The 24,189-nt window shown below is 33.7% G+C and overlaps 3 protein-coding genes and 1 pseudogene across 3 annotated transcripts; 1 reads left to right on the top strand and 3 right to left on the bottom strand.

The window, feature by feature from the left end:
* Positions 1–11,877: 11,877 nt before the first annotated feature.
* Positions 11,878–12,659, top strand: LOC107641734 (uncharacterized). The gene has a single exon (XM_016345206.3). It carries the CDS (start codon positions 11,914–11,916, stop codon positions 12,538–12,540), a length of 627 nt encoding a protein of 208 aa, XP_016200692.1. The 5' UTR covers positions 11,878–11,913; the 3' UTR covers positions 12,541–12,659.
* A 3,596-nt stretch (positions 12,660–16,255) lies between these two features.
* Positions 16,256–20,668, bottom strand: AAE1 (acyl activating enzyme 1). The gene is made up of 2 exons (XM_016346720.3): positions 18,229–20,668; positions 16,256–17,813 (listed from the first exon to the last, which is right to left on the bottom strand). The coding sequence occupies exons 1-2, from the start codon at positions 18,424–18,426 to the stop codon at positions 16,341–16,343; spliced, it is 1,671 nt and encodes a 556-aa protein (XP_016202206.1). The 5' UTR covers positions 18,427–20,668; the 3' UTR covers positions 16,256–16,340.
* LOC148563490 (pentatricopeptide repeat-containing protein At4g20770 pseudogene) lies at positions 18,984–21,391 on the bottom strand (annotated as a pseudogene).
* A 49-nt stretch (positions 21,392–21,440) lies between these two features.
* Positions 21,441–23,807, bottom strand: HSD5 (hydroxysteroid dehydrogenase 5). The gene is made up of 6 exons (XM_016346719.2): positions 23,390–23,807; positions 23,091–23,283; positions 22,733–22,818; positions 22,513–22,644; positions 22,246–22,410; positions 21,441–22,110 (listed from the first exon to the last, which is right to left on the bottom strand). Exons 1-6 carry the CDS (start codon positions 23,756–23,758, stop codon positions 21,808–21,810), a joined length of 1,248 nt encoding a protein of 415 aa, XP_016202205.2. The 5' UTR covers positions 23,759–23,807; the 3' UTR covers positions 21,441–21,807.
* Between the last annotated feature and the right edge of the window lie 382 nt (positions 23,808–24,189).

Raw genomic sequence — 24,189 nt, 5'->3', positions numbered from 1 at the left:
ACACTTTAATAATTCAAAACCTAATGTATTGAATCTAATCTAAATTAATCAAACTAAATTATAAACCCTAAACAAATTCAAATTACAAACCCAACAATCACAACATTATGATTACCTATGAACCAAAAGATATCCCAATAAAGAAAATTCTAATTTTACTCTAAATCAACCTAACAGCAAAAAGTAGTTTAACTAAACCAAATTACTACCGAAAATTAAAATCTAATTAAATCATAATGAATTTAAAACAGAGAAGATTAAATTGAAAATTGAAAAAATTCCAAAACCAACCTCAGAGCAAGAAGAGTGGAGCAACGGTGGAGGTGGAGGTTGCGGCGGTGGAAGTGGCTCGCTGGAGTGTGCCTCGATGGAGAGAGCGGCGGACATCGTGGTGGTGGAGGCTTGGCTCGCAGTGGAGGCTTGACGTCATGGTGGAGAGAGTGTTGAGCACGGAGGTTCTGGCTCGCCGAGAACGGTGGAGCAGCGGCATCAGCGACAGGAGGGGACAGAGAATCGGCGAAAACGGTGGAGGCAGTGATCAGAGAGAAAGGGTGGAGACGTAAAGAGAGGAGGAAATTCGAAATGGGGGAGACGAAGGTTTGCGTTATCATTTAAGGCATGTTACCATCAGATTTTTTCGACGGCAACATTTTTCGTTTGTCCAAAACGCAGCGTTTCACTAAATAAGGTTACTATCAGATTTACCCGTCAGTAAATCCGATAGTAGTGGAGCACGCCATAATTTCCTTTTTTGCTGCCACCTGTTATCGTCGACCTTACTGTCGGAACAACAATTCTGACGATAATATTTTATCGTTACAAGTTTATAGCCAAATCCAATGGTAAATCCAACGGCAAACTCGTTGTTAATGTCCGACGCTAAATCTGACGGTAAATTCTACGGTACTCGACATTTTTCTTGTAGTGGTGAAGATGTGCTCGATGGCACAGGCGTGAACGCTGTTAGTTGTTCCCTCGCAGACTAACGCTGATGGAATGCTGACCGGTGAGCGACGGCAAGCTGGTGGCTGTCTTCCGTCAGGAGCTCTGCTGCGATGGATGACGACGCAGCGACTGGGGCTAATTGGTGCAAGGACAAGGCACGATGCATAATAGCTGCGATGGAGGATGCGCGGCGGAGAGGCGACGAGTGGGAGAGCTGGCTGCACGCGAGGAAGGGTGACTGATGGTGGTGCATCAGAGATACGACAGCGGTGCAACGTGCGGGAGGAGATTGACTAGAGGAGGAGCGTGAGAGAGAAGACAGAAAGTGCATATACGGAGTGGTTTGTGGCTTAGGGTTGTACGACGCGTATATAAAAAGGGGGCAAAACTAAATTTTCGAATTTCAAATTTAGGATTAAAAGGGAGTTTCTTGAGTTGGCTTATATCATAGTTGGTCCCTTATACTTTTCCTAATATTTATTACAACAATCCTACTAGGTAACCAACTAGGGGTGCAGCTAACTAGTAAAAAAAGAAAGCCCAATAACGAAAAAAAATTGTGCCTATTTTTGAATTATCTCTTTGGAAGGAACGTGAATTCAAATTATCACGAGAAACATCCAAAACTAAATGAATCTAAAAAATAATCTATAACCAAATGGAAACAAAAATCTAAAATCATTGTAAAACGAATATCCAAAACCTAATGAAAAGAAAGATTTGAAACGTAACAAAAAGAAAAATCCAAAACCTAACAAAAAATACATATTTTCAAAATCATTTAAAAAATTCAAAACCTAATAAAACGACACATCCAAGAATATTAAAAAAGAACATCCGAAAACTAAGAAAAGAAACATCCAAAACTATTAAAAAACATCTAAAACCTAAAAAGAAGAAAAAGAAACATCTAAAAACATATAAAAAAATACATCCATAACCTATGAAAAAGAAACATCCAAAACCTAGATGACAACGAAGAAGAATGCCGTGTATGGCGACTAGTGCACGGTTGATAGGCGGCGCTGCGTGGAACTGCGGCGGGATGAAGTGGCGGATGAGTGGCGTTCTCCATGGAGGTTGCTGCGTTCAGAATGGGCGTGCATGCAGCAGCGCTGTGTTTGCAAAGGGATGGTGCTACATGTGTACGGCGGCGGTGCGTTCACGAAAGAGGTTTGCGCGCGGTGGTGGTCGGTGACGTTGAGAGGAAGTTGAAGGCCAGATGTTGCCCGCGATCAGAGTTGGATGATGAGTGGACAGCACCGCCAAGAGGTGTAATGGATAGGGCGGACGCATGGGAGGTTGCGGCAAAGAAAGTAATTGGAGCAGGAGGTCACAGTAAGAGTTGATTTTGAGCGACTTATGTTTCTGAACCTAACTCTAGCTTTTATTATTTCAAAATCATATTTTTTTAAAAATTGTTCAAATTGACTGCAGATGGATAGAGTTAAATTACCTATACTTTCTCTTATTACACATGTTTTTCTTCAGCAGTTATTGCACAATAGTCAGGAATATATATATTTTGCACTAGTTTCTGAAAAACACATTTATTAAATGGTTATGTACGATTTTGGTCTCTAAGGTATATGCCAACATTTTTTTTGTCCTCAATTTTTTTTGTATATAAAATCGTCCCTAAGATTTAACTTAATTTTAAAATCGACATTTTTACTAAAATTTTAATTTTTATTACTAAATTATCCCTAATTAAAAAATTATAAAATAAAAAAGAAAAAAAAGAAAGAAAATGGATGAAAAGGAAAAGGGGAAGAAAATCACGCGAGGAAGGAAGGAAGAAGGGGGAAAGGAAGGTGGGAGAAGGGAAGCTTCGTCGTTTTACTCATCCTCCTCTCGCCACGCCTTGCTGCCGTCGAAGAGCTCGTGGAGAGAGAGAGAGAGAGAGAGAGAGAGAGAGAGAGAGAGAGAGAGAGAGAGAGAGAGAGAGAGAGAGAGAGAGAGAGAGAGAGAGAGAGAGAGAGAGAGAGAGAGAGGGTGCCTCGTTGCCGTCGCACTCCGTCGCTGCCGCTGATTCTTCTAGTCCTCGACGCCGCTTTTGGTCCTCACCGTTGTTCCTCCCTAGGTGTTTCTAATTCGTTCTGCTTCTGCTTCTGATTTGATCTTTGATCTCTTTGTGTTTTGTTCTTCTAATTTTATTGTTGTTATTGTTGGCACTGTGATGAAGAAGAAGAAGAAGATGAAAAGGAAGCAGAGATGCTTCTAATTTTATTTTTGATTCTGTTTTTTATTTTGTTAATTCATTGTTCTTCTATTTTTGTTTTTTCTGCTTCTGATTCTGTTTCTGTTTTTAATACTTTTGATTCTGCTTATGTTTCTACTTCTATTTCTATTTCCAATTTTATTTCTGCTTTTATTTCTAATTCTGCTTATGTTTTTATTTCTTCTTTTTCTAATTCTGCTTTTGTTTTTGTTCCATTGTTATTGCTGAAGAAAAAAAAAAGAGATATTTTTGCTTTATTGTTGTTGTTAAAGAAAAAAAAATAAAAGATGACTTCATTGTTGTTGCTTTTAATTCATTTATTATTGTTATTGAGTATTTTGGTAAAGAAAAAGAAGAATATAATTGTCTGAATAACGATTTTAAAAACAACTCAAACTTTAAAGACGATTTTATATTAAAAAAAATAAAAACAAAAAAATATCAATTTATACGTTAGAAACCAAAATCGTACTTAATCATTTTTCAAACCAACAAGGATGGGATATGCGAAGCTTGGACCCGTGTGGTGACCGTGTAGGACTGCAGGCAATGACCAAATTCCTAAACTTCTAATGAAGCTTCTTATTTGGATGGATCTTAATTTTTAAAATATCGTTAAATATCTGGTAATGGTCTGTGTGCGTGTCACTCTCAAAATAGGGTATATCATGAATGTTTTTTAAATCTATTAATTTTTTAATAAACTTAAAAAACGAGAAAACTTTATTTTAATAATGAGGGCGTAAAATAATTATTCGGAATAAATAACTAATACTAACAAGTAATACATAAAAGATGCTATTTATACAATTTTTTGTTTACATTTCTTTTGTAAATTTTTATTTTATCGCATAAAAAATAAATTTTTTTTCTCTCTCGCTTCTTATTAATAACTTTTAATGAAAAGAATAACATAAAAAAATATAAAAATTATAATGCACATAGCATTCGTCCATTTCCGTCTAAGTTCGATGATGCACTCTTGAAGTTGAAGTCTTCAACGATGCGTCTTATAATTCTTAAACAAAAGTGGGCACAGCTGGATCAGAGCACGTGTGCTTTTACAAGTTCTTAAAAGTTGAAGGACTCTTGAAATCATAAACCATGCAATTGCTTAGTTATTTCTAACTAGTATTTTGATTTTTGAGTAGAACCCCTCGTTTTTTTAAAAAAAAAAAAACAAAAATTATCTTTTAATAAAGAAGTAGTATTTAACTCGAGCTTTTAAGTTAATTTTGTGTTTGGTGAGAATGAATGAGCTCTTTATAGTTGAAAATGACGGGCAAAGAAAGGTATTATGTTCCATAATTCCATAATTCCAACATTGATATGCATTGTGGAATAGAAATTAAACAGAAAAAACAAATTTACACTTTTGGGTGGTCAACAAAATCATAAATCAAGTAGTGTATAAAGCTTAGATATTTGTTATAAGCTGTGGCTCTAATAAAAGTTTGAATGCCAATGCAACTTGCACTACATAGCTTGAACCATTCTCTATTAGCAATTTGCACAAGTGCAAGTGGGGGGAGGTTAAATTAAATGTATTTATGCCTCTCTATGTTTTGAGAAGTTAGGTTTAGATATTTGATGATCCCATGATTGTGACACAACTACCATGCTTTGCTTACTTCTTGACCATCTTTGCTAATATGCCGACATCATATAAATTACATTATTCTTAATTGAAAAAAAAAATTAAATCATGAAACATTTTGAACAAGGTTGATCGTGCCGTGTTGCATGTCTTGTACTATCAAGCATTCAAGATATACATAGTGGCAAGTTAGGGTTTCAACGTTGACTTTGAATTGCATAAGATTAATATATCATCCAAATTTATATATTTCTCCAAAAGCCAGTGACGCTGACTTTTTAAATTATGTATGAATATTAATAATTTAATATGAATTAATCAGTTGGGACTAACGATAATTGATTTTAACTTATGACTCGACCCATTAACAATTAAACATATTTATAAATTTTAAACTATGCAAATTAAATATTTACGAGTTGACTTGAATTCACGAATGAATTCAAATAAAAAAAAAATATAATCTATAATTTTTTATAAAAAAAAGTTATAATTTATATGTAAAAAGATTACTATTTATATATGTTATTTATCTATCAATTATGATTTATATCATTTATTACAATTATATGTATAAATTATATACGTGTATCAAATTATATATCATTACTATAATGTTAAAGTATAAAATTTATAATATATTTTTAATATAAATAATTATAATAAGTAATATATAATCAAACAAGCTCGTAAATTAATGAGTTTATTAAAATTTAAATTCGACTTATTTAATATATGAACTTAAAATTCTAACTTAAACTTAGTTCACAAATTTATAAACTTAACTTATTAAACTAATAACGAATTGAATTCAAGTTAATTCATAAATTGGCTTGAATCACTTCTAAATTCTAGTCCTATATACAACAAATAGTTGTAATCTCAATTTTTAACTCAAGTATATTACATACTTTAATTTGAATGAAACTTATAAAATAATTACTTTGTGAGTCAAAATTTTTAATAGATTAATATATCAATACATAATTAAATAATCACAATTTAGCTCATCATTTTATTTAATACGCCCCAAATTCTCAAAGTACAATGGTAATACGGCAAGTAAAATTAAACCATATATATATATATATATATATATATATATATATATATTAGATTATAATATTATTAATTAACTAATCAATTTGAATTAATTTAAATAAATATTAAAAATTTAAATATTATTTTTTATATGTAACAATTTATTAATTAATTACAAATTTTTAAATAAAATCGGATCTATAACGGATGAATTTTGATGAGTTGAATTGAAATTTAATAAGACTTTACATCCAAGCAAAATACTTAACCAAGTATAACTAAGATGCTATAACAACTTTTCAAATCACACACTTCTTCTCCATCTCCTTCTCCTTCTCCTTCTCCTTCTCCTTCTCCTTCGTTATCATCAATAATATCAACATTTTACGAACATCTTTATTAGTTCATCAACATTTTACAAACATTTTATTAGTTCTGATTTTTTCTGCTGGCATCATTAAATAATTTCGGTTTATTTCTTAATTTATTTCGGTTCATTTGTATCGTTGTGTGTTAATTGAGGTTTACTTGATACTGCTGATAAGTATTGACCAAATTTTTTATTCTTTAAGTAATTTCGATGTATTTTGTTAATGATTGAGTTTTTTTTAGCAAAAAAGAATGAAATTATTTATTATCACTTTATTTAATTGTATTAGATTTCATTCCATTCCATTCCATTTGTATTCAAAGTCATTCCAACCATTAGGACAAATTATTCATCGACAACACATCTGGACTGAAAATGAACCGAAAATATTATTAAAGAGAAACCATTGTATAATACCAAATGAACCGAACATTTGTCCATTATATAAATTCAAATTCAGAACCATCTGCGTCTAGAATGAACTGAAAATATTATCAAAACGAAACTATTGTATAATACCAAATAAACCGAACATTTGTCCATTATATAAATTCAAATTCAGAAACACCTGCGTCTAGAATAAACCGAAAATATTATCAAAGTGGAACCACTGTATAATACCAAATGAACCGAACATTATCCATTATATAAATTCAAATTCAAGGCGAAGAAGAAGACGCTCCATGCGTACACGAGCGTGAGAAGAAGAAGAAGAAGAAGAAGAAGAAGAAGAAGAAGAAGAAACTCTATATGCATAAATGAGCGTAAAAAAAGAAAAATACATTTATAATCACACTCTTTTAATGAGAGTAGTTTTTGTTGGTATTGAAGCTATTTAAATAAAAAAATATTTAGATGTGAACAACCTGATTAAAATTTATCTTAGAAGGAAAAAAATATTAATTAACTGGTGTCATAATATTTGGATTATTTTTCAGACAAGGAAGTCGTGAGACGACCAGCGTGATGGTAGGGCACGTTTATATTAATATTACTAATTAAGACAAGACATTAAACACATTTTCTTATATTATATAATAAATCCATGAAAGATATACCATGAGATTGAGTGACGTAAAATTTTGATTTATAACGTCACAGGTGACGTAACATGATATCTATCTCCACTCGCAGCCCATACCTCACCGACCAGGAAAGAGAACACAATGGATTAATCGCAATTTGATATTACTAAAACTCATTACTGAGCGCGCGTGATGTTCACCTGCAAGGCCTCCGAGTCACGAAGAGTTTGGAATTCTACATTCCCTTTCAGACCATACTGCCACCAAGTCACGACTCACGAGGTCCCATGACTAAAACCTCCTCCTCTCGTTTCAATTTAAATTAGTATTTAAAAAATGCTAATTAATATTTTAAAAATAAAAGCATTCACTCACCTTAAAATTTCATGAAACATGTATTAAGAAAATAAAAACTAAAAAATCAGCAACTCCGCTAGGTGACCAACAGTCTGTAGCTAATTAGTAATTTTTTATTTTTTGATTTTTTTTTAGAAAAAACATAAATTCAAACTATCATAAAAAATTTAAAATTTAATGAAAAAACATCTAAAATATAAAAAACTTTAAAATTATTTTTAAATTTTTAAATTCTAAAATTATTTTAAAAACTATTCTAAAAAATTTTAATAAAAAAATTGAAACTAACAAAAAAAACATCTAAAAACCTAACAAAAAGGAAATATTTAAATTTATTTTAAAATTTTCAAAAGCTAACAAAACAAAATATCCAAAAAATATTGTAAAAAAATATTCGAAAATTAAGTAAGAAACATCTAAAACTATTAAAATAATCATCCAAAATCCAAAAAAAAAAACCTCTAAAACATAAAAAAAAATAAACATTTAAAAATTAGGAAAAAAAACATAAAGAAAAGAAGTATTTGAAATTTAGTAAAAAAAAACAATCTAAAAATAATAAAAAGAATCGTCCAAGAAAAAGCAACGCTGCCAGATCACGGTATCTGGATGTGGCGGGGCACCACAACGTCCTTCCGCTGCTAGTCGCGGTGGCGTGCGGCAATAGCAGCAACCTTCTTTCTCGTTGATGCAGCAACAACATCGGCGTGCAATGACCCTCGGCGATTGGACGTGCGGCGATTGGCTTTGGAAGAGAAGGAAGCGGTGTGCGACTAACGAATAAAGGAGCGCGACATGTAGCTATTGGAGAGGGGCGCAGTGTGCTGCGGTAGGAGAAAAGAGCGCATGTGGCTATGGAAGGGAGGAGCGGCATGCGGCCGTAGGGAGGAGAGAGGGACAAGGGTAATAAAATTGAAAGAGTGCATAAAGAGTAGGTAAAGATAAAGAACACTTTGTTATGTATTTCTTAATCAACGATAGTTTGTTTCTTGATCTTCCAAGAGACTAAAGAATTACCTAAAAAGAAACAATAGCCTGTTAAAGATCGCTGAGTGTTAGGACATTCGACCCAATCAGAGTCATTGAAGGCGAGAAGCTGAATTTCTGTTTCTCTTGGAAAAAAGAGTCCTTTATCAGGTTTAGTTTTCAAATATCGTACACATGCTTAGCAGCTTGAAGATGAAATTCAGTAGGAGATGTCATAAATTGACTTAATTGTTGAGTGGCATACATGATGTCTAGTTGAGTAGTGGTAAGGTAGATAAGACGCCCAACCAAATAACGATACACAGAAGGGTCAGATAGCAAGGGACTTTTGTCTTGATATAATCTTGTGGTACTATCCATTAGAATAGAGGCAGGTTTAGCACTTAATAAACCAGAATCTTCCAAAAGATCAAGACAATATGTTCTCTGAGATAAGCCAATTTCTTTTGCTAATTGAACTACTTCAATAACCAGAAAATATTTAATGGACCCAAGTCTTTAATTCGGAAGTGTTGGTGCAAAATAGATTTAATGGCAGCAAGTTCAGAAATAGAATTACTAGTGAGAACTAGTTTATAGAAATTTGACCACCAGTAAATTTAACAAATAGACTATAATCAGATAAGGTCTGCTGATATCCATGAGATAGCAAAAGATGAGAAAGGTTGTCATACTACATACGACTAGATTGTTGTAAACCATACAATGACTTTAGTAACTTGCATCATTGATTTGGCCAAGGAGATGTAAACCCGGGTGGCAGAGTCATGTAAACATCTTCAAAAAGATCCCCATGTAAGAAAGCATTATTTACATCTAACTGATGTATGGGCCAATGCTTCATAAACGCCAATGACAAAACTAATATGATGGTGGCAGGCTTGAATAGAAGAGAAGGTTTCCAAGAAATCAACACATTCAGTCTGTGTGAATCCTTTAACCACAAGGCGAGCCTTATATCGATCAACTGAACCATCAGACTTGTGTTTGATACGATAGACCCATTTACAGCCAACCGGCTTAACACCTGTAGGACAATCAACAAGACGCCAAATTTTGTTCAACTCAAGAGTATCCAACGCATCTTTCAGAGCACTACGTCAATTAGGGTGTTGATTGGCATCTTTAAAGAACTTTGGCTCAACGTCAGAATGTAGAGATAAAAGAAACCTTTTATGTGAAGATGAAAGAGAAGAAAAAGGCATGACTGAAGATAAAAGATACATGCACTTTGAGGGAGATTGATTTGTAGAGGTGAGAGAGGAATTGCACAAGTAATTAGAGAGATATGTTGGAGGTCGATGAGGTCGGTCGGAATGACGAGGATGGAGTTGCTCAGGCGGTGAGGATGGTGACGGAGGATGAGGAGGTGATGATGGACTAGTGTCTAGTGCGAAAGGAGAGGAGGGTTTGGACCTTGAAAGAGATTCGATTGTCATGGGTTCATGTTAGTTAGGACACGACAGTGAGGAATGAGAGGTTGTTGGAGAAAATGAAGAATTAGATGGAGTTGGGTCAATGGGTATGGGTGAGGGTTCAATTGGAAGGGTTGGTATTTTTGGGTTATGTGTATTAACAGAAAAATTGTTTGGTCCAGAATTTGTTGTTGAGTTGGAAAAAGAAATTGGGTCATTTATGTGGATCAAAGGAAAGACTAATTCATAAAATATAATATTTCAAAAAATTTTAATATTTTTTTCATCCAAAAGATAAATGATATATTCTTTAAAATCATTTTGAAAACCAATGAAAATACCCTTTTTGGCTCTTGGATCAAATTATGATCTATTTGTCATTAGGGTAGAAACAAAACATAAACATCCAAAAACTTTAAAACCATGATAATTTGGTGGATGATTAAATAAAATCTCAAGTGGTATTTGAAAATTAATTAGCGATGATGGAACTCTATTAAGCAAATAAACAGCATGTTTAACAGCATAAGACCAAAAAGATAATGGCAAATTAGATTGAAACATAAGAGTACGAGTTATATTTTAAATATGTTGATACTTTTGTTCTATCCGTCCATTTTATTGAGGAGTTTCAACACAACTACGTTGATGAATAATGCCTTTTGAAGCATAAAAAAATCATGTAAAATAAATTCTGATCTATTATCAGAACGGACTAAAGTTTTGATTTTAGAGTTGAATTGTATTTTAACTAAAGCAATAAAATTCTTTACATGATTTTGCACTTTTTGTTTTGATTTTAACAAAACAACCCATGTAAAGCGACTAAAATCATTGATAGTTAAAAAATATTTATGATTATAAAGATACAATTAAATATATATAGAGTACGAAAGATAAAAGCAAAGATAAGATAAGAAGGTAATATAAAGATAAGATAAGATGATAAAGGCTAAAATTATAATAGAATTTATGTATTCTATTGGGTTGAATTTGTGAATCGTAAAACTGTTTTATTGTTATTATGGGCTAAAATAGAAAAATGATTTAATAAAAAATTTGTGTGATTGTTTTTTTATAATAAATAAAATTGAGTGTGCGAATGAAATTAAGTTAATTTTTTAGATTTTTTTTTAATTTTTTTTAGTTGACCATATCAATAATTAATTTCTATACTTTTTCAAAATTTAGTAATAAGAGTAATCTTAACTATCTCTTAAAACATACTTGAGATGTGATGGTAAATATTTATAATCAATTTTCATTTGTATGAGTTATTAATTCTTAAAGCATAGATTTAATATAAGAACGATAGCATATACTTAAGGGAACACGAAGCTAATAAGAAAGAAAAAAAAATGTTTGATGCATATCAAAATTACCAGCTAGGATGAATATTACTAGTGCTAGCTAGGTTAGCTACTGTGGTTGCCATGCTGTCATTTCCATTGGCTACCAATAACCCAAACTTCGATCTCCATTCTCCAACTTGCAGGACTTTAAGGGAACACGAAACTAGTAAGAAAGGGAAAAAAAAATGTTTGACGCATATCAAAATTTAACTATTAAATTAATTATTATATATGATTTTTAATGTATAATAAATACGTATGAAAATAATTGTACTAATTTAGTATTAGATTAATGTTGTGTATATTACATTTACTTGTTATATTTTAATAATATATGGGTTAACTTGATGTTAATTTTTATTTTATATTTTTTTTAACTTTGATTAAAAAAATAATAAACTTATATAATAGCGTTGTAAAAAGTAGTTAATAATATAAACTTTGACTTTGAAAATATTGACTTTGCAATATTGAATATTAAATGCCTCGTAAATTCTTGCAAGGCCCTTTGACTCTGAAAATCTTCAAAACCTTTATAAAGGACTTTTGTGGTCACAAGGCTTCTCCATGTTCTAAAGACACAAAAACAGAGTCATCATAATCATGAGTCGCAGTTCGTGGTTGCATGTAAATAACTCTGCATCATCATCATCAACCACTAACAATAATAAGAAGCTCAAGGGTGTTAGGCGTCGAAAGTGGGGCAAGTGGGTTTCGGAGATTCGTGTTCCGGGCACCCAAGAGCGTCTCTGGTTGGGAACCTACGCCACGCCGGAAGCAGCTGCGGTGGCTCACGACGTCGCCGTTTATTGCCTGAAGAAACCTTCTTCATTGGAGAAGCTTAACTTCCCTGACACCTTGTCTTCTTATCATCACTGTCTTCAGCAGAGAGAGGATTTGTCACCAAGGTCCGTTCAGAAGGTCGCTTCAGATGTTGCCATGGATGTTGATGCGCGCAACATTAATGGGAGATCAACAACGCTCACTACCACCACCAGTACTGTTGCAGTAACAGAAACTAGTAGTGGTAGTTATTGTTCCGACGTGTTACCTGAAACTGGCGCAGGTATGAACAGTTATGATGTTGGATTTGGAGGAGATTCTTGGTGGCAAGGTTTGGGTGATGGTAATGGTGAAACAACTTTCCAAGAAAGTAGTAGTGAAGATCATCATCATGGTGGTGGACAAGGAGATCAGCCATTGAGCATTTCTGTTGAAGATTATCTTTAGTTTCATCATCTCCTTCTTTGTTTTTGATAGGACTTTAGGTCACGGCTATATTAGATCTATATCAAATATTAATATAAAATATATATTAAAATATAAATATATATCAAAAATAAATTAAATTACACGTATATTTATACACAAATATGTTAATAACTGATTTTAATGTATAAATAACATTTTCTTAATTAATTACCAAGAAATAGATTCATCTGTCTTATTTGAGATTGGTAGCTCCTCTTTTCATTTTTTATTTTAACATAGTTCAAAGTCGAGATAATAAAAAAAATACAAATATTATTTGTATTTAAAGAATTAATAATTAAATTAGTGGTTATATATATATATATTTTATTTGTGTTATTTTATATATTTTATATTTTAATATATATTTTGTATAAATAATTACTTTATTTATTTATTAATTTTTAATATATATATATATATATTTAAAAAAATGTAATTTAACATTTAAGATGTATGATTATTTAATATTAATATACTATAACTGGTACATGTCACGTGTATAAATTAGTTGTTAGGTGAAAAAGAAGTTCAAAATAATTAGTAGAAGAAAAGAAAATGTTTGATGTTGTACATGGAGCTCTGATCTTTTTACTAATGCTGCCAATGTTATGAGAAGATTTTGTCTTATGTAAGGTCTACCTTATCCATTCTGTCAAACAAGAAAAATGTTTGAATTGGTCAGCATTTGATGAATGAATTCGGTTTCACACGTCACTGGTAAAACCACTGAAACTCGAGTGGCTCCACCGTTCTTTAATTCTCAACCACGAACGCGCATTTAAGTAATTAAGTATTGTTTTTGTTATTATATTTAATCATTAATTCAATTTTTTTAATTTAATAATTTAATAATATATAATTTAATAATTTAATAATATATTTTTAGTTTATATTTTTAAATATTAATAATTAATTATTAACTAAAAATAATATATTTTGCTAATAAATAATGGCCAACATATTTCGACTCAATTTTTTAGTGAAAATTATTCTTAGTCATAGAAAAACGGCATGTTTTAATTCAATATGAATTTGATTTTTTTAATTGCAGAAACCAAATTTTAGGCTTAGATTTGAAATTAGACAAAATTTCAATTAAAATTTAAGAGTAAGATTTTTGAAGTGAGAAGTTCAGATTTTGAGGATACATAAATTAAAAATTTGATTTGTGGATGATTAATTTTTTTTATTTTTATTGTAAGACAAATCTGTGAGTCAAATTTGCAAATAAAAAAATTTAAATTCAAAATTAAGAAATATACGAGTCAAATTTATAAAATTTAAGAAATCGACCTTCCGATTTCACGTGAACGAAAACTAACCTTTCAATTTTTTCGAATGTAACCTTTACCACCGGATGAAATACACCAACTTTTAATAAGAATGCAAAACACAATTATCTCTCTAATATTAAAATTAAAAAGTGACATATTTCTTCCTTAACAATAATGTCTAGAAGCTGATTTCCATTCTGAACATAATAATAAGAGTTGACCTAAAATTCCATTGATTAATTAAAAAAATGTGATTTAATATATGTAATTTCATCCACTAGTAGTCCACCATGGATCTGCGTCTGTCATTGTTTACAAGTCAATTTATAATAATGGTCTATTGAAACTACTAAAACTACACTTCTTCAGAACAGAGTATAATACGTGTTTTGCGGGGCGGCATTTATTACTTATTAGAACGAATTGTTCTAAACAAAATCGAATTGAAAAATGATAGTATCCTCTAGCTGGAAAACTGCAAATATTTCTGTCCGGAACTCAGCATTAAATGAATCCTGTACACAATACAATAACATTAAATTGAGCACTTGAATATTTATGTTTTATAACAAGTCATTAATACTTTGCATAAAAAGCAAGTTCAAACAACTAGTAGAAAATAATATAGCTAGGAAGCCAAGCTATTCCAACAGATGGACGTTTGAACTTTGAAGACTTTTGTGTGTGTCTGGTTTGTGGTTGGCATCTGTTAATGTAAGTTAAAGTTAGCTTTAAATGAATACAATTGTACATACATAGTATTTGGTTAATTCAACATGCATTAAATTTTATTCTAAATATATTTTTGGTGAAAGTAATAATTTTTTGAGACTTGCTACACATACAAATTTTTTTGATATACAAGTCAGCCTAAGTGCAACAAAAACAACTCTCAATTTAAAGAGCGTGTAAACACACTTCCTCAACTTTGAATAGCGCAAAATGAGAAACGGTTCTTTTTCAATGTTTGTATTTCACGTTCTTTTTCCTGCTCTTTTTCTTCTCTTTCTTCTTTACGGTCCTTCTCATTTTTCTTCGTATTCCTTATTCTTCTTCTTCGCGTTTTCATCCTCATCATGGTTCTTTTTATTGTTGTTATTGTTGCTGCATTTTTTTCCTCCTCCTCCTCTTTCTATTGATTTTGCAACATTATGTATTTTTTCTTCTTTGTTTGATTTTTTCTCGCAAGAAGAATTATAAGAAAACGGAATAAGAAGATGAGGAAGAAGAAGCAGTAGAAGATGAGAAGGAGGAAGATGAAGAGTTTTGAATTATGCAGAACTTATGAGAATAAAAATACACTTAAATATTTTCGTGTTACACTCAAATTTGCTGCAAATACAGAAAAATGTTTCATCTAATGCTGCATTTTTTTTTCTTATTTCTTTCTTTCTTTTAGTTAAATGAATATAAATTCATCATCTTCCAAATAATTTTACAGCATTACGTGTTTCTTCTTCTTCTTTGTTTGATTTTTTTGTTTTTATTATTGTTAAGAGAGTAAAATAAAAAAAAACTTGATAAGGTAAAAAAAAAAGAAAAGATAAATAAGAAAAAAGCACCAAAAGATGAGAAGGAGAAAGAGGAAGAGGAAGAGTTTTGAATTATGCAGAACTTATCGGAATAAAAATACACCTAAATATTTTCGTGTTACACCCAAATTTGCTGTAAATACAGAAAAATGTTTCCTCTAATGCTACATTTTTTTCTTTTGAATTGAACCATACCTCAGCCACTTGATTGGATTCAAAACAATAATCAATTTTGTTCTGGTCCAATTGACAATCTGAACCTGAATTATTCATTATCTTCAACAACGAGATAACTGATGATGGAGGAAAAAGAGAAAAAGAAAGGAGGAGAAAACATTCCAATGAAAAAAAGAAGGAGAAAGAGGAGGAGGAAGAGGTGGTGTTGATGATGACGATAATGAAGAAGAAAAATAACGAAGAAGAAGAAGGAGAACGTGCAGTAACAAGAAGAAGAAGAACGTGTAGCAATCGTACGAAACGCGTGAATATAAATAACTTGTAAAGACTTATATGAAAAAAAACGCTTGTATGTAAAGAATAATTCTAATTTTTTACTTCTTCATGTGTGAGAATTACGTTAAAATAGTAATAGGATGTCAATTACCTATTACAACCTTTTATTTTGAAAAGTAATATGCTAGTCTTAAGTTTTTACTTTTATTTTAGTAATTTTGTATTTCAATAAATTCTGAATAACATCATCCAAACAAATTTTATTTTTTCATAATTATGTTTGACAAAAGATTTTCAAATACAAATTACATTATTATTGATCCAATTTTAATCAAAGTTAATTTTAAAATAGCACATTCATAAATGAGAATACTCATTTGCAAACCTTAATCCAAACACACTTAGTTAATAGACAGATTTTGGCACAGATGATGATCAAACTTGCACCATTTATTTCAAGCACCTGTCATTGGAAAACAATGCATCCAAACTGAATATTGATTAGTATGATTTACATTTACAAGCGACTAATCTTGTTCTTAGACAAGCTTCCCATGGCCTTTGCTTTCTCTCTGAGAATGAACTTCTGTGTTTTGCCAGTTGAAGTCTTTGGCAGCTCAGAAAACACCAGAGTTCTTGGAGCCATATAATGCGGCAAACGGTTCCTACAGAACTGTATTATCTCCTCTGCTGTGGCACTCTTACCCTCCTTCAGCTTCACAAATGCACATGGTGTCTCTCCCCAATAATCATCCGGTCTCCCAACAACCGCCGCCTCAAGAACTGCCGGATGACTATAAATCACACCCTCCAACTCAATGGTGCTAATGTTTTCTCCACCAGAGATGATAATGTCCTTCGACCGGTCCTTTAGTTCTATGTAGCCGTCAGGATGCTTCACTCCCAAGTCACCACTCCTAAGCCATCCCCCTTTGAATGTATCTTGGGTCGCTTTCAGATCCTTTAGATATCCATTCATCACGGTGTTTCCCCTGAACATCACCTCACCCATTGTTTTTCCGTCGGCCGGCACACTCTTCATTGTGACTGGATCTTTTATATCAATTTCTTCCATTCCAAGGTGAGTCACTCCTTGGCGGGCCTTCATTTTCGCTTGTATATCTCGGGGAAGGCTATCCCATTCTGGTTTCCAAGAGCAAATTGTCCCCGGACCATAAGTTTCTGTCAAGCCATATGAGTGAGTCACAATGAATCCTAGTTCTTCCATCCTGAAGAGCACATCCGGGGGTGGCGGGGCAGCACCAGTCATCACTGCCACCTTCCTTGGAAGTGGCTTCCGGACTTCACTTGACGAATTTATTATCATATTCAATACTGTTGGTGCTCCCCCAGTGTGTGTCACCTTGTACCTAAAAATGCTGTCAAATATTCCTTTAGCAGTTACATTTCTTAGGCAGACATTCGTGCCGCCCTGAGCAGCAATTCCCCAAGGGAGGCACCATCCATTGCAATGGAACATCGGAACGCACCACAAATATACCGGCATAGACCCCATCTCGTTCAGAAGGACTGTAGCCAGAGAATTGAGATATGCACCTCTATGACTATAGATTACCCCTTTAGGACTTGATGTGGTCCCAGAAGTGTAATTGAGTGAGATTGGATCACATTCATTCTTTGGCCTCCTCACCTCGAATTCAAGACTTCCTTTAGCTATAAGATCCTCATATATCAATGTTCCGGGAGGGGGTGAAATGTTGGCCGTGTCCGGTGAAGCCTGACCACACTCCAAAATTAAGACCAAAAGTGGAAGCTTGGTGTTTGATTTTGCCATGATTTGCAGTGCCCCTCTAGCAATATCAAGAAGTTGGTAGTCCACAAACAAGAGTTTGGCTTCAGAATGTTTCAATAACAATGCAACCATTGCAGAATCATGGCGTGTATTTAGAGTGCAGAGAATTGCCCCTGACATTGGAACACCAAAATGTAGCTCATACATAGCTGGGATATTAGGGGCCAACACAGCAACCTGCTCAATCAAATATTTAATAACTAGTAACCATCACCATGGGATTTAACACTTATCTACAAGTGCTTACAAGTTTAAAATTTTACTATTGAACTCTTTTGAGATGAACTCTCCAATCTGGTTTTGATTAACATGAAGATAACTAACTCCATTAGAAGAAAATCTTCTTCATCTTCTTTGTAATTTTAATTTTAAAGTTTTACTTGTAAAAAAGGGAGTATCTCTTAATTTTAATTTGGTGAGGTACTATTTTCATCCTATTTTTAACTTTTCGGTCAATTATTTCTTTTCTCCTAAAAACAAAAATACTCAGTTTAAATTAGTAGAACCGAATATATGAATAAAACAGAAGCAGCACATGAAGGGTGTGATATGTATACACGAAATTGACGAAGTATGAAAGAAAGTGACAAACCACGTGACCAGGAGAAATAGCGAGGTTGGCGATGGAAGAAGCGAGTCTGAGGCAGCGCTGATGAGTGAGAGACCAGGTGTAGGTGACGTCACCGAAGACGACAGAGGTGCTGTCGCGGTACACGACGGCAGAGCGCTCCAAGAAGCTGATCGGAGTCAACGGAACATAGTTGGCGGAGCATCGGATACTGCCCTCCATCGTCACCCTCTCCAGTCTCCTCTTACTTTTTGCAAAGTTAATCTTATCTTATGATGTATTATAAATATAAATATAAATGGTGTCAAACTGTTAAAGACTAAAGAGCCTTCTTAATTCTAAGACAAATATAGATAGTTAGAGATATAAATGGTTCACCAAGAGAAGACGCAATGTGTCAGCATCATGAGTCATGTCTTAAAATAGAAAATTTTAGTAAAAAAATTTAAGTTCTTTAAATTATCGGGTAGAAAAAGAAAAATCAAACATTTTTACTGATACCATAACAATCATGTAGCTAACTAGCTAAGTCTTATTTATTATGTGTACGAGGACAATATCTTCATTTTAAAGTTGGTCAATTTTAATTTATCCACAGTTACAATTGGTGCAAGAATTATAATCAATCACTAGAGTGCTACAAAGCAGAGAGAGACGGTGACCAATTTGCTCATGTGTTGTCCTTTTTCCTGGCTTGACAAATTGAATTTCGTAGCCATCTGAAACATGTCTTCCAGAAATCAATGAGTTGTTTTCCAATAAGGTGGAAGGTTAATAGACTATATAATATTCTGAATATCATTCTTGTGCTCACTCCAGCTATAACCAAGATCCTTGCGGACCCTATTGTCACTCATTAGATCTCTGACAGCCCTTGCATCCTCCCATCTTCCCAAAGAAGAGTACATGTTTGCTAGAAGCACATAAAATGCCGAATTTAGAGAAAGAGCTTCTCGGCTGCTCTTTTTGCTAAGCTCAAGTTAGTGTGAGTGCGGCATGAGTTCAGCACCACTTCCCAAACAACTGGATCATCCTTGCATGGCATGATATCTAGGATCACTTCTACTTCCTGGAATCGCCCTGCACGAGAGACAATCTATGATGCAAGTGTAATGATCTGACTTTGGCACCACCCCAAATCTTTGCTGCATTGAATTGAATATCTAAACTCCTTCATCAATCAATGCAGAGTGGCTACAACCAGTTAAGACAGCAACAAAAGTAATATCATCTGATTTTTCACCAGATGTGATCATGTCCTTGTAGTGGGAAACAGCTTCATCACGATATCCATTCTCTGCATAACTGTGTATCATTTCGTTCCAGGTAACCGTGTTTTTACCTGGCATCATATCGAAAAAGTATCTGGCTTGATCCACATTCCCACATTTACAATACATTTCTATAAGAGTACTGCCAACAAATATGTCATCATCATAACCATCTTTTACGATCTGAGCCTGGCGTCCCTAGGATAACGAAAAGAGTTTTGCGCAAGAGCTCACAATGGTAGCAAAGGAAAACTCTGAAGGATAGAAGCTGCATTGGCGCATCTGCTTGAAGAAAGAGAAAGCTTCGTTTTGTCCAGATAATTTATTGAGAAACCTGCTATCATTGAGTTCCAACAAACATCTACTTCAGACAGTTTACTGAATATATTCTTTGAAGACTCCATTTTTCCACATTTTGAATACATATTAACAAGACCACTGGAAACATACTCATCCTTGTCAAACCTGAACTTCTGAGAGGCTTCATGGACCTGTTTTCTAGTCTCAAGGAGTCCCAATTCAGCATATGAACTAAGAATAACTGCTAATGTAGTCCGATCAGGATGCTAACATTGGAACTGCATTTTTCTAAACATCTTTAGCGCCTCTTCATGATCTGCATTCTAGCTATAGACTGAGAGTATAGCATTCTGAACTCTAACTCGGGCATGGCATGCTATCAAATATATCATGCCCGGTTTCAACATCCCCAGACTTGACACATGCTGCTAGCATATTGAATTATTGATATAAGTAACATCATCCGGTTCATATCCACAGCACTGCATTCTCTGGAGATACCCATAGCTATCTCACCGTTGCATTTGTTGCCATACCCAGCTATCATCACATTCCAAGAAACAACACTATGCCGAATTCATATTGGCGAAAACCTTTTGGGGATATCCATGTCCCCTATTTTCGCACATATCCAGCGTTGAGTTGCTTAAATGGATGTCTCCTTCAAATCCCAGTTTAATTGAGAGTGCATGTGTGCACTTGTTTTCCATAACTCTGATTGCATAGACCAATATCCCTTTCATCAAATCCTCCTTTCGCGCACACGCCCAATATGCTGGACAAGGATACAGAATCAACATGAACCCTTTTTTGCAGCATGAGCCTAAATATCTCCAAAAGCTTCCTTGACTTTATTCATCTGTGATAATCCACCCATCATTGTAGTAAAGGTAACCTCATTAGGCTCATCAATGTCATCAAAAACACGAATTACATCCCCAGAAAAGGTCGCACCTACATACATGGACAAAAGAACATTAACTACATAAATGAGACCGTCAAGACCAAGCTTGATCACAACCCCATGATTTTTCCTACCGCATCCTGCATCCAAAAGAGCACCACAAGCACTAAAAACATTATATGGGAAGGTTTAACACCTTGTTACTTAATCAAATCATAGGTATCCAATGCTTGTCGTTCATAGCCAGCACGTAGCATTGTCCTGATCATGGTGTTCAAGGAGATGGTGTTCCTTTCAGGCATTTGCAGGAACAAACGACACGCGTCTTGCAAGTTGCGGTTTTTGCAGTATGCAGCTAAGATGTCATTCTAAGAGAAGATGTTCTTTTGAGGCATTTTCGCGAACACTTGATGTGCAGAGACGATGTCATCGCTGTTGGAGTACAATTGGACGAGGTTCTTGGAGAGAAAAGTGTCGGAGAAACAGCCCAGTCGGAGGATTCGCGGGTGAAGAACCTTGCCGGGCACCACTCAAGTAGCTTTGCCAAATAAAAACTCTTGCTTTCCATTAAAAACTTGCTTCACTTCGAAGTTTAAACTTCCCAAGTCAGATTATATAATCTATTTTTTAGCAGCACTGAAAATTTTAAAAAGGGCTCTCTTTGTTGCAAATCAAACATTTTTTGTAATAAATTTTATTAGCTTTATAATTATTAATTCAACTTAAATGTACACAAAAATATACACACACAAAATCAACTATTCATATAAAATATATATTAAAAATAAATTAAACAAAATATGTATATTTATACAAATATATAGATAATGACAGATTTGGTGACCACTTTCATGAAAAGCTCACCGCATTTTAAGTCTCTAAGGCAGGAAATTCCATTTTGGTGAGACAGTGTTTTCAAGATATTTGATTCATACGACAGATGCATTACCAGAGAGATTTATTTTCGTAGTTTCTACATAAAGAGATGATAGGTCTGAGACTACATGACATAATAATAGGTCCACAAAAACAAGCTTCCAACAAGAATTCAAGAATACAAGTTAAACCACAGCTTCCTTGCTTCCTTCATTGCTTGGAGGGGATGGGATCCCTTTGATTGAATCCATTTTAACTCAACTGGCCGCCGCCGGAGAAGCTATAGGGAGCGAGGAGGGCGGTTCTCGGGGATGGTGCCTCCAACATGGGCCTTCCTTCAAGAGATCTGCCGGTGCCTACATAGGATGAAGTCCTTTTGGTGCCTTGTGGTGCAATCAAGAGCCTAAATGCCCAGTTTAGAACATTTGGAGCAAACACCCTGTATAGTAGAAACACATCATACCAACTTGGATACTTCACATATGCATCTCCTCTACATGCCCCCGCCACCATCAACCGCGCAAACTCCTCTACCGGTCCGCCTATCACATTCATCTATCATCAATCAACAACAATTCAAGATGAGTAATGATTACAAGTCCTAATTCATCCTCTAATTCTCTTTCTCTTTCGCATCTAAATAAACGTGAAATTAGTTAAGATGGTAAATGCTAGTGCGCGAGGGCTTACCTCTCTTTCTTCTTTCCACTGCATCTCGGCGCCTTCCTCTAGCATGAACTTTCCACTTGTCATCTCACTTCCAATCCAACCATGAGTTGCTATAGTTACTCCAACTTCATCTCTCAATTCAAATCTGAGAGTCTCATAGAAGTTCACTAATGCTGCCTTTGCAGCCTATTACCACCAAGTAACACACACAAAATACAGAACGAATCAATTGACAACAAATCATTAAAACACAGAACGTCGATGTCAATTAAATTGATAAATTCTTACAGCATATAAACTCATCCTTGGCAAAGGTAACCAACTCTCAACCGATGCATTGATAATCACGCGACCGTTGGTTCGATGAAGGTAAGGAAGAGCCACAAGTGTTGGATAAATATTCCCCCAGAAATTAATATCCTGAAAAATTAAAGTATCAAATTTTAAGAAAAATTGGAAGTCTTAATGCTGCGAATTGGAAATAAATTATTCTTATTTTATTTATTACCAAGAGAACAGGGAAAACTGATGTGTCTGTAACTTCTTCAAAGTAGAATGTGTGTCCCAAACTTACTGTATTTACAAGATGATCAACTGCAACATCAACGCCATGGAAACATAAATGAACAAGTTATTGGTTAGAAACGAGTAGTATTATCTAAATCATTTTTCATTAACAATAATGTAAGCTCAGTTGTAATTAATTTTGTAGTAGGAGTACATACATAAGGTATAACACTTAACAAACATTTTTTATTGGTGTGTACTCGTTAGGTACTTGTACTACAAAACCATTACTTCAATTATTGCTAATGGAAAATAATGATCTAGATAACAAGTAATGAAGTAGATACATTCATACATACCACGGCCATAGAAATTGATGGTTTCATTGACGAATCGGCGGCACTCATCTTCTTTAACAACATCAGCTGCGACAATCATGACATGCCTTGCGCCCATTCTTCTGGCGTTCTCCGCAATCCCTCTTAATCTGTGCTCTCTTCGTGCCACCAGCACTAAACATGCTCTCCTCAATGCATACTCATATGCTATTTGCTACAAATTCATTATTCCAATTTCCAAATCATTATATAACTGTCACGAAATAGAAGTTCTGATACCATGTCATGAAACAAAGAAGAAAGAAAGAGAGTGAACTTGCCTCTCCGATGCCGGAAGAAGCACCGGTGATGATGACGACCTTGCCATCCATGTTGTCGCCGTAGACGGTGTTGTAGAGCCACTCGCAGGCATGGAGGAAACAGAGTGCAGGCCATGAGAAAGCCAGCGTGATCAAACTGGCAGGAGGGACAAACAAGTTGAGCACACTGTTTATCAAATCCATCATGATGAGTGATAGAACAAAGATGATGAATGAAAAAAAGAAGAGAAGAAGCAAGGGAGGAATATAAAGTGGGTAAAATGTGTATGTTGAAACATGCAAATGGAGAGTGTGCTGAGAACACACGTGGATTTGGAGAGAGCTTGTATTGTGACGGATGGAATTCAATAGTGTGAGTGCATCAGACATATCATCATCATCGTCATCATATCACAAATTCTTTTATTTCTTCTATTCTAGGAAATGCACTGCTGCCGTTTCCCTTCTCACTTCACAAACATGAGGACATATCTGTAATTTAAATTTTTTTATATAAAAATAATAATTAAAATCTATTTCATAATTTAATATATTTATTTAATGGTAGAGATTTATGTTTAGTTGTTTTCACCTAAAATTGATAACTAAAAATGATTAGATTATTTATTCACTTTACATAAAAATAACTTAAAAATATTATTTGTATACTAAAATTAGCCATTAAATGATTAAAATTAGCTATTAATATATTTATGTATAAATACATATGTAATTTAATTTATTTTTAATGTATATTTATATTTTAATATATTTTTTATATTAATGATTGATTTAGATAGTTAATTTTAATATACACTTAA

Source organism: Arachis ipaensis, chromosome B5 (assembly GCF_059453495.1).
Source record: "Arachis ipaensis isolate K30076 ecotype BB chromosome B5, ASM5945349v1, whole genome shotgun sequence".
In the NCBI taxonomy this organism is placed as follows: domain Eukaryota; kingdom Viridiplantae; phylum Streptophyta; class Magnoliopsida; order Fabales; family Fabaceae; genus Arachis; species Arachis ipaensis.
Note: the sequence above shows the minus strand (reverse complement) of the source record. Positions and strands in the feature narration are given on the sequence as shown.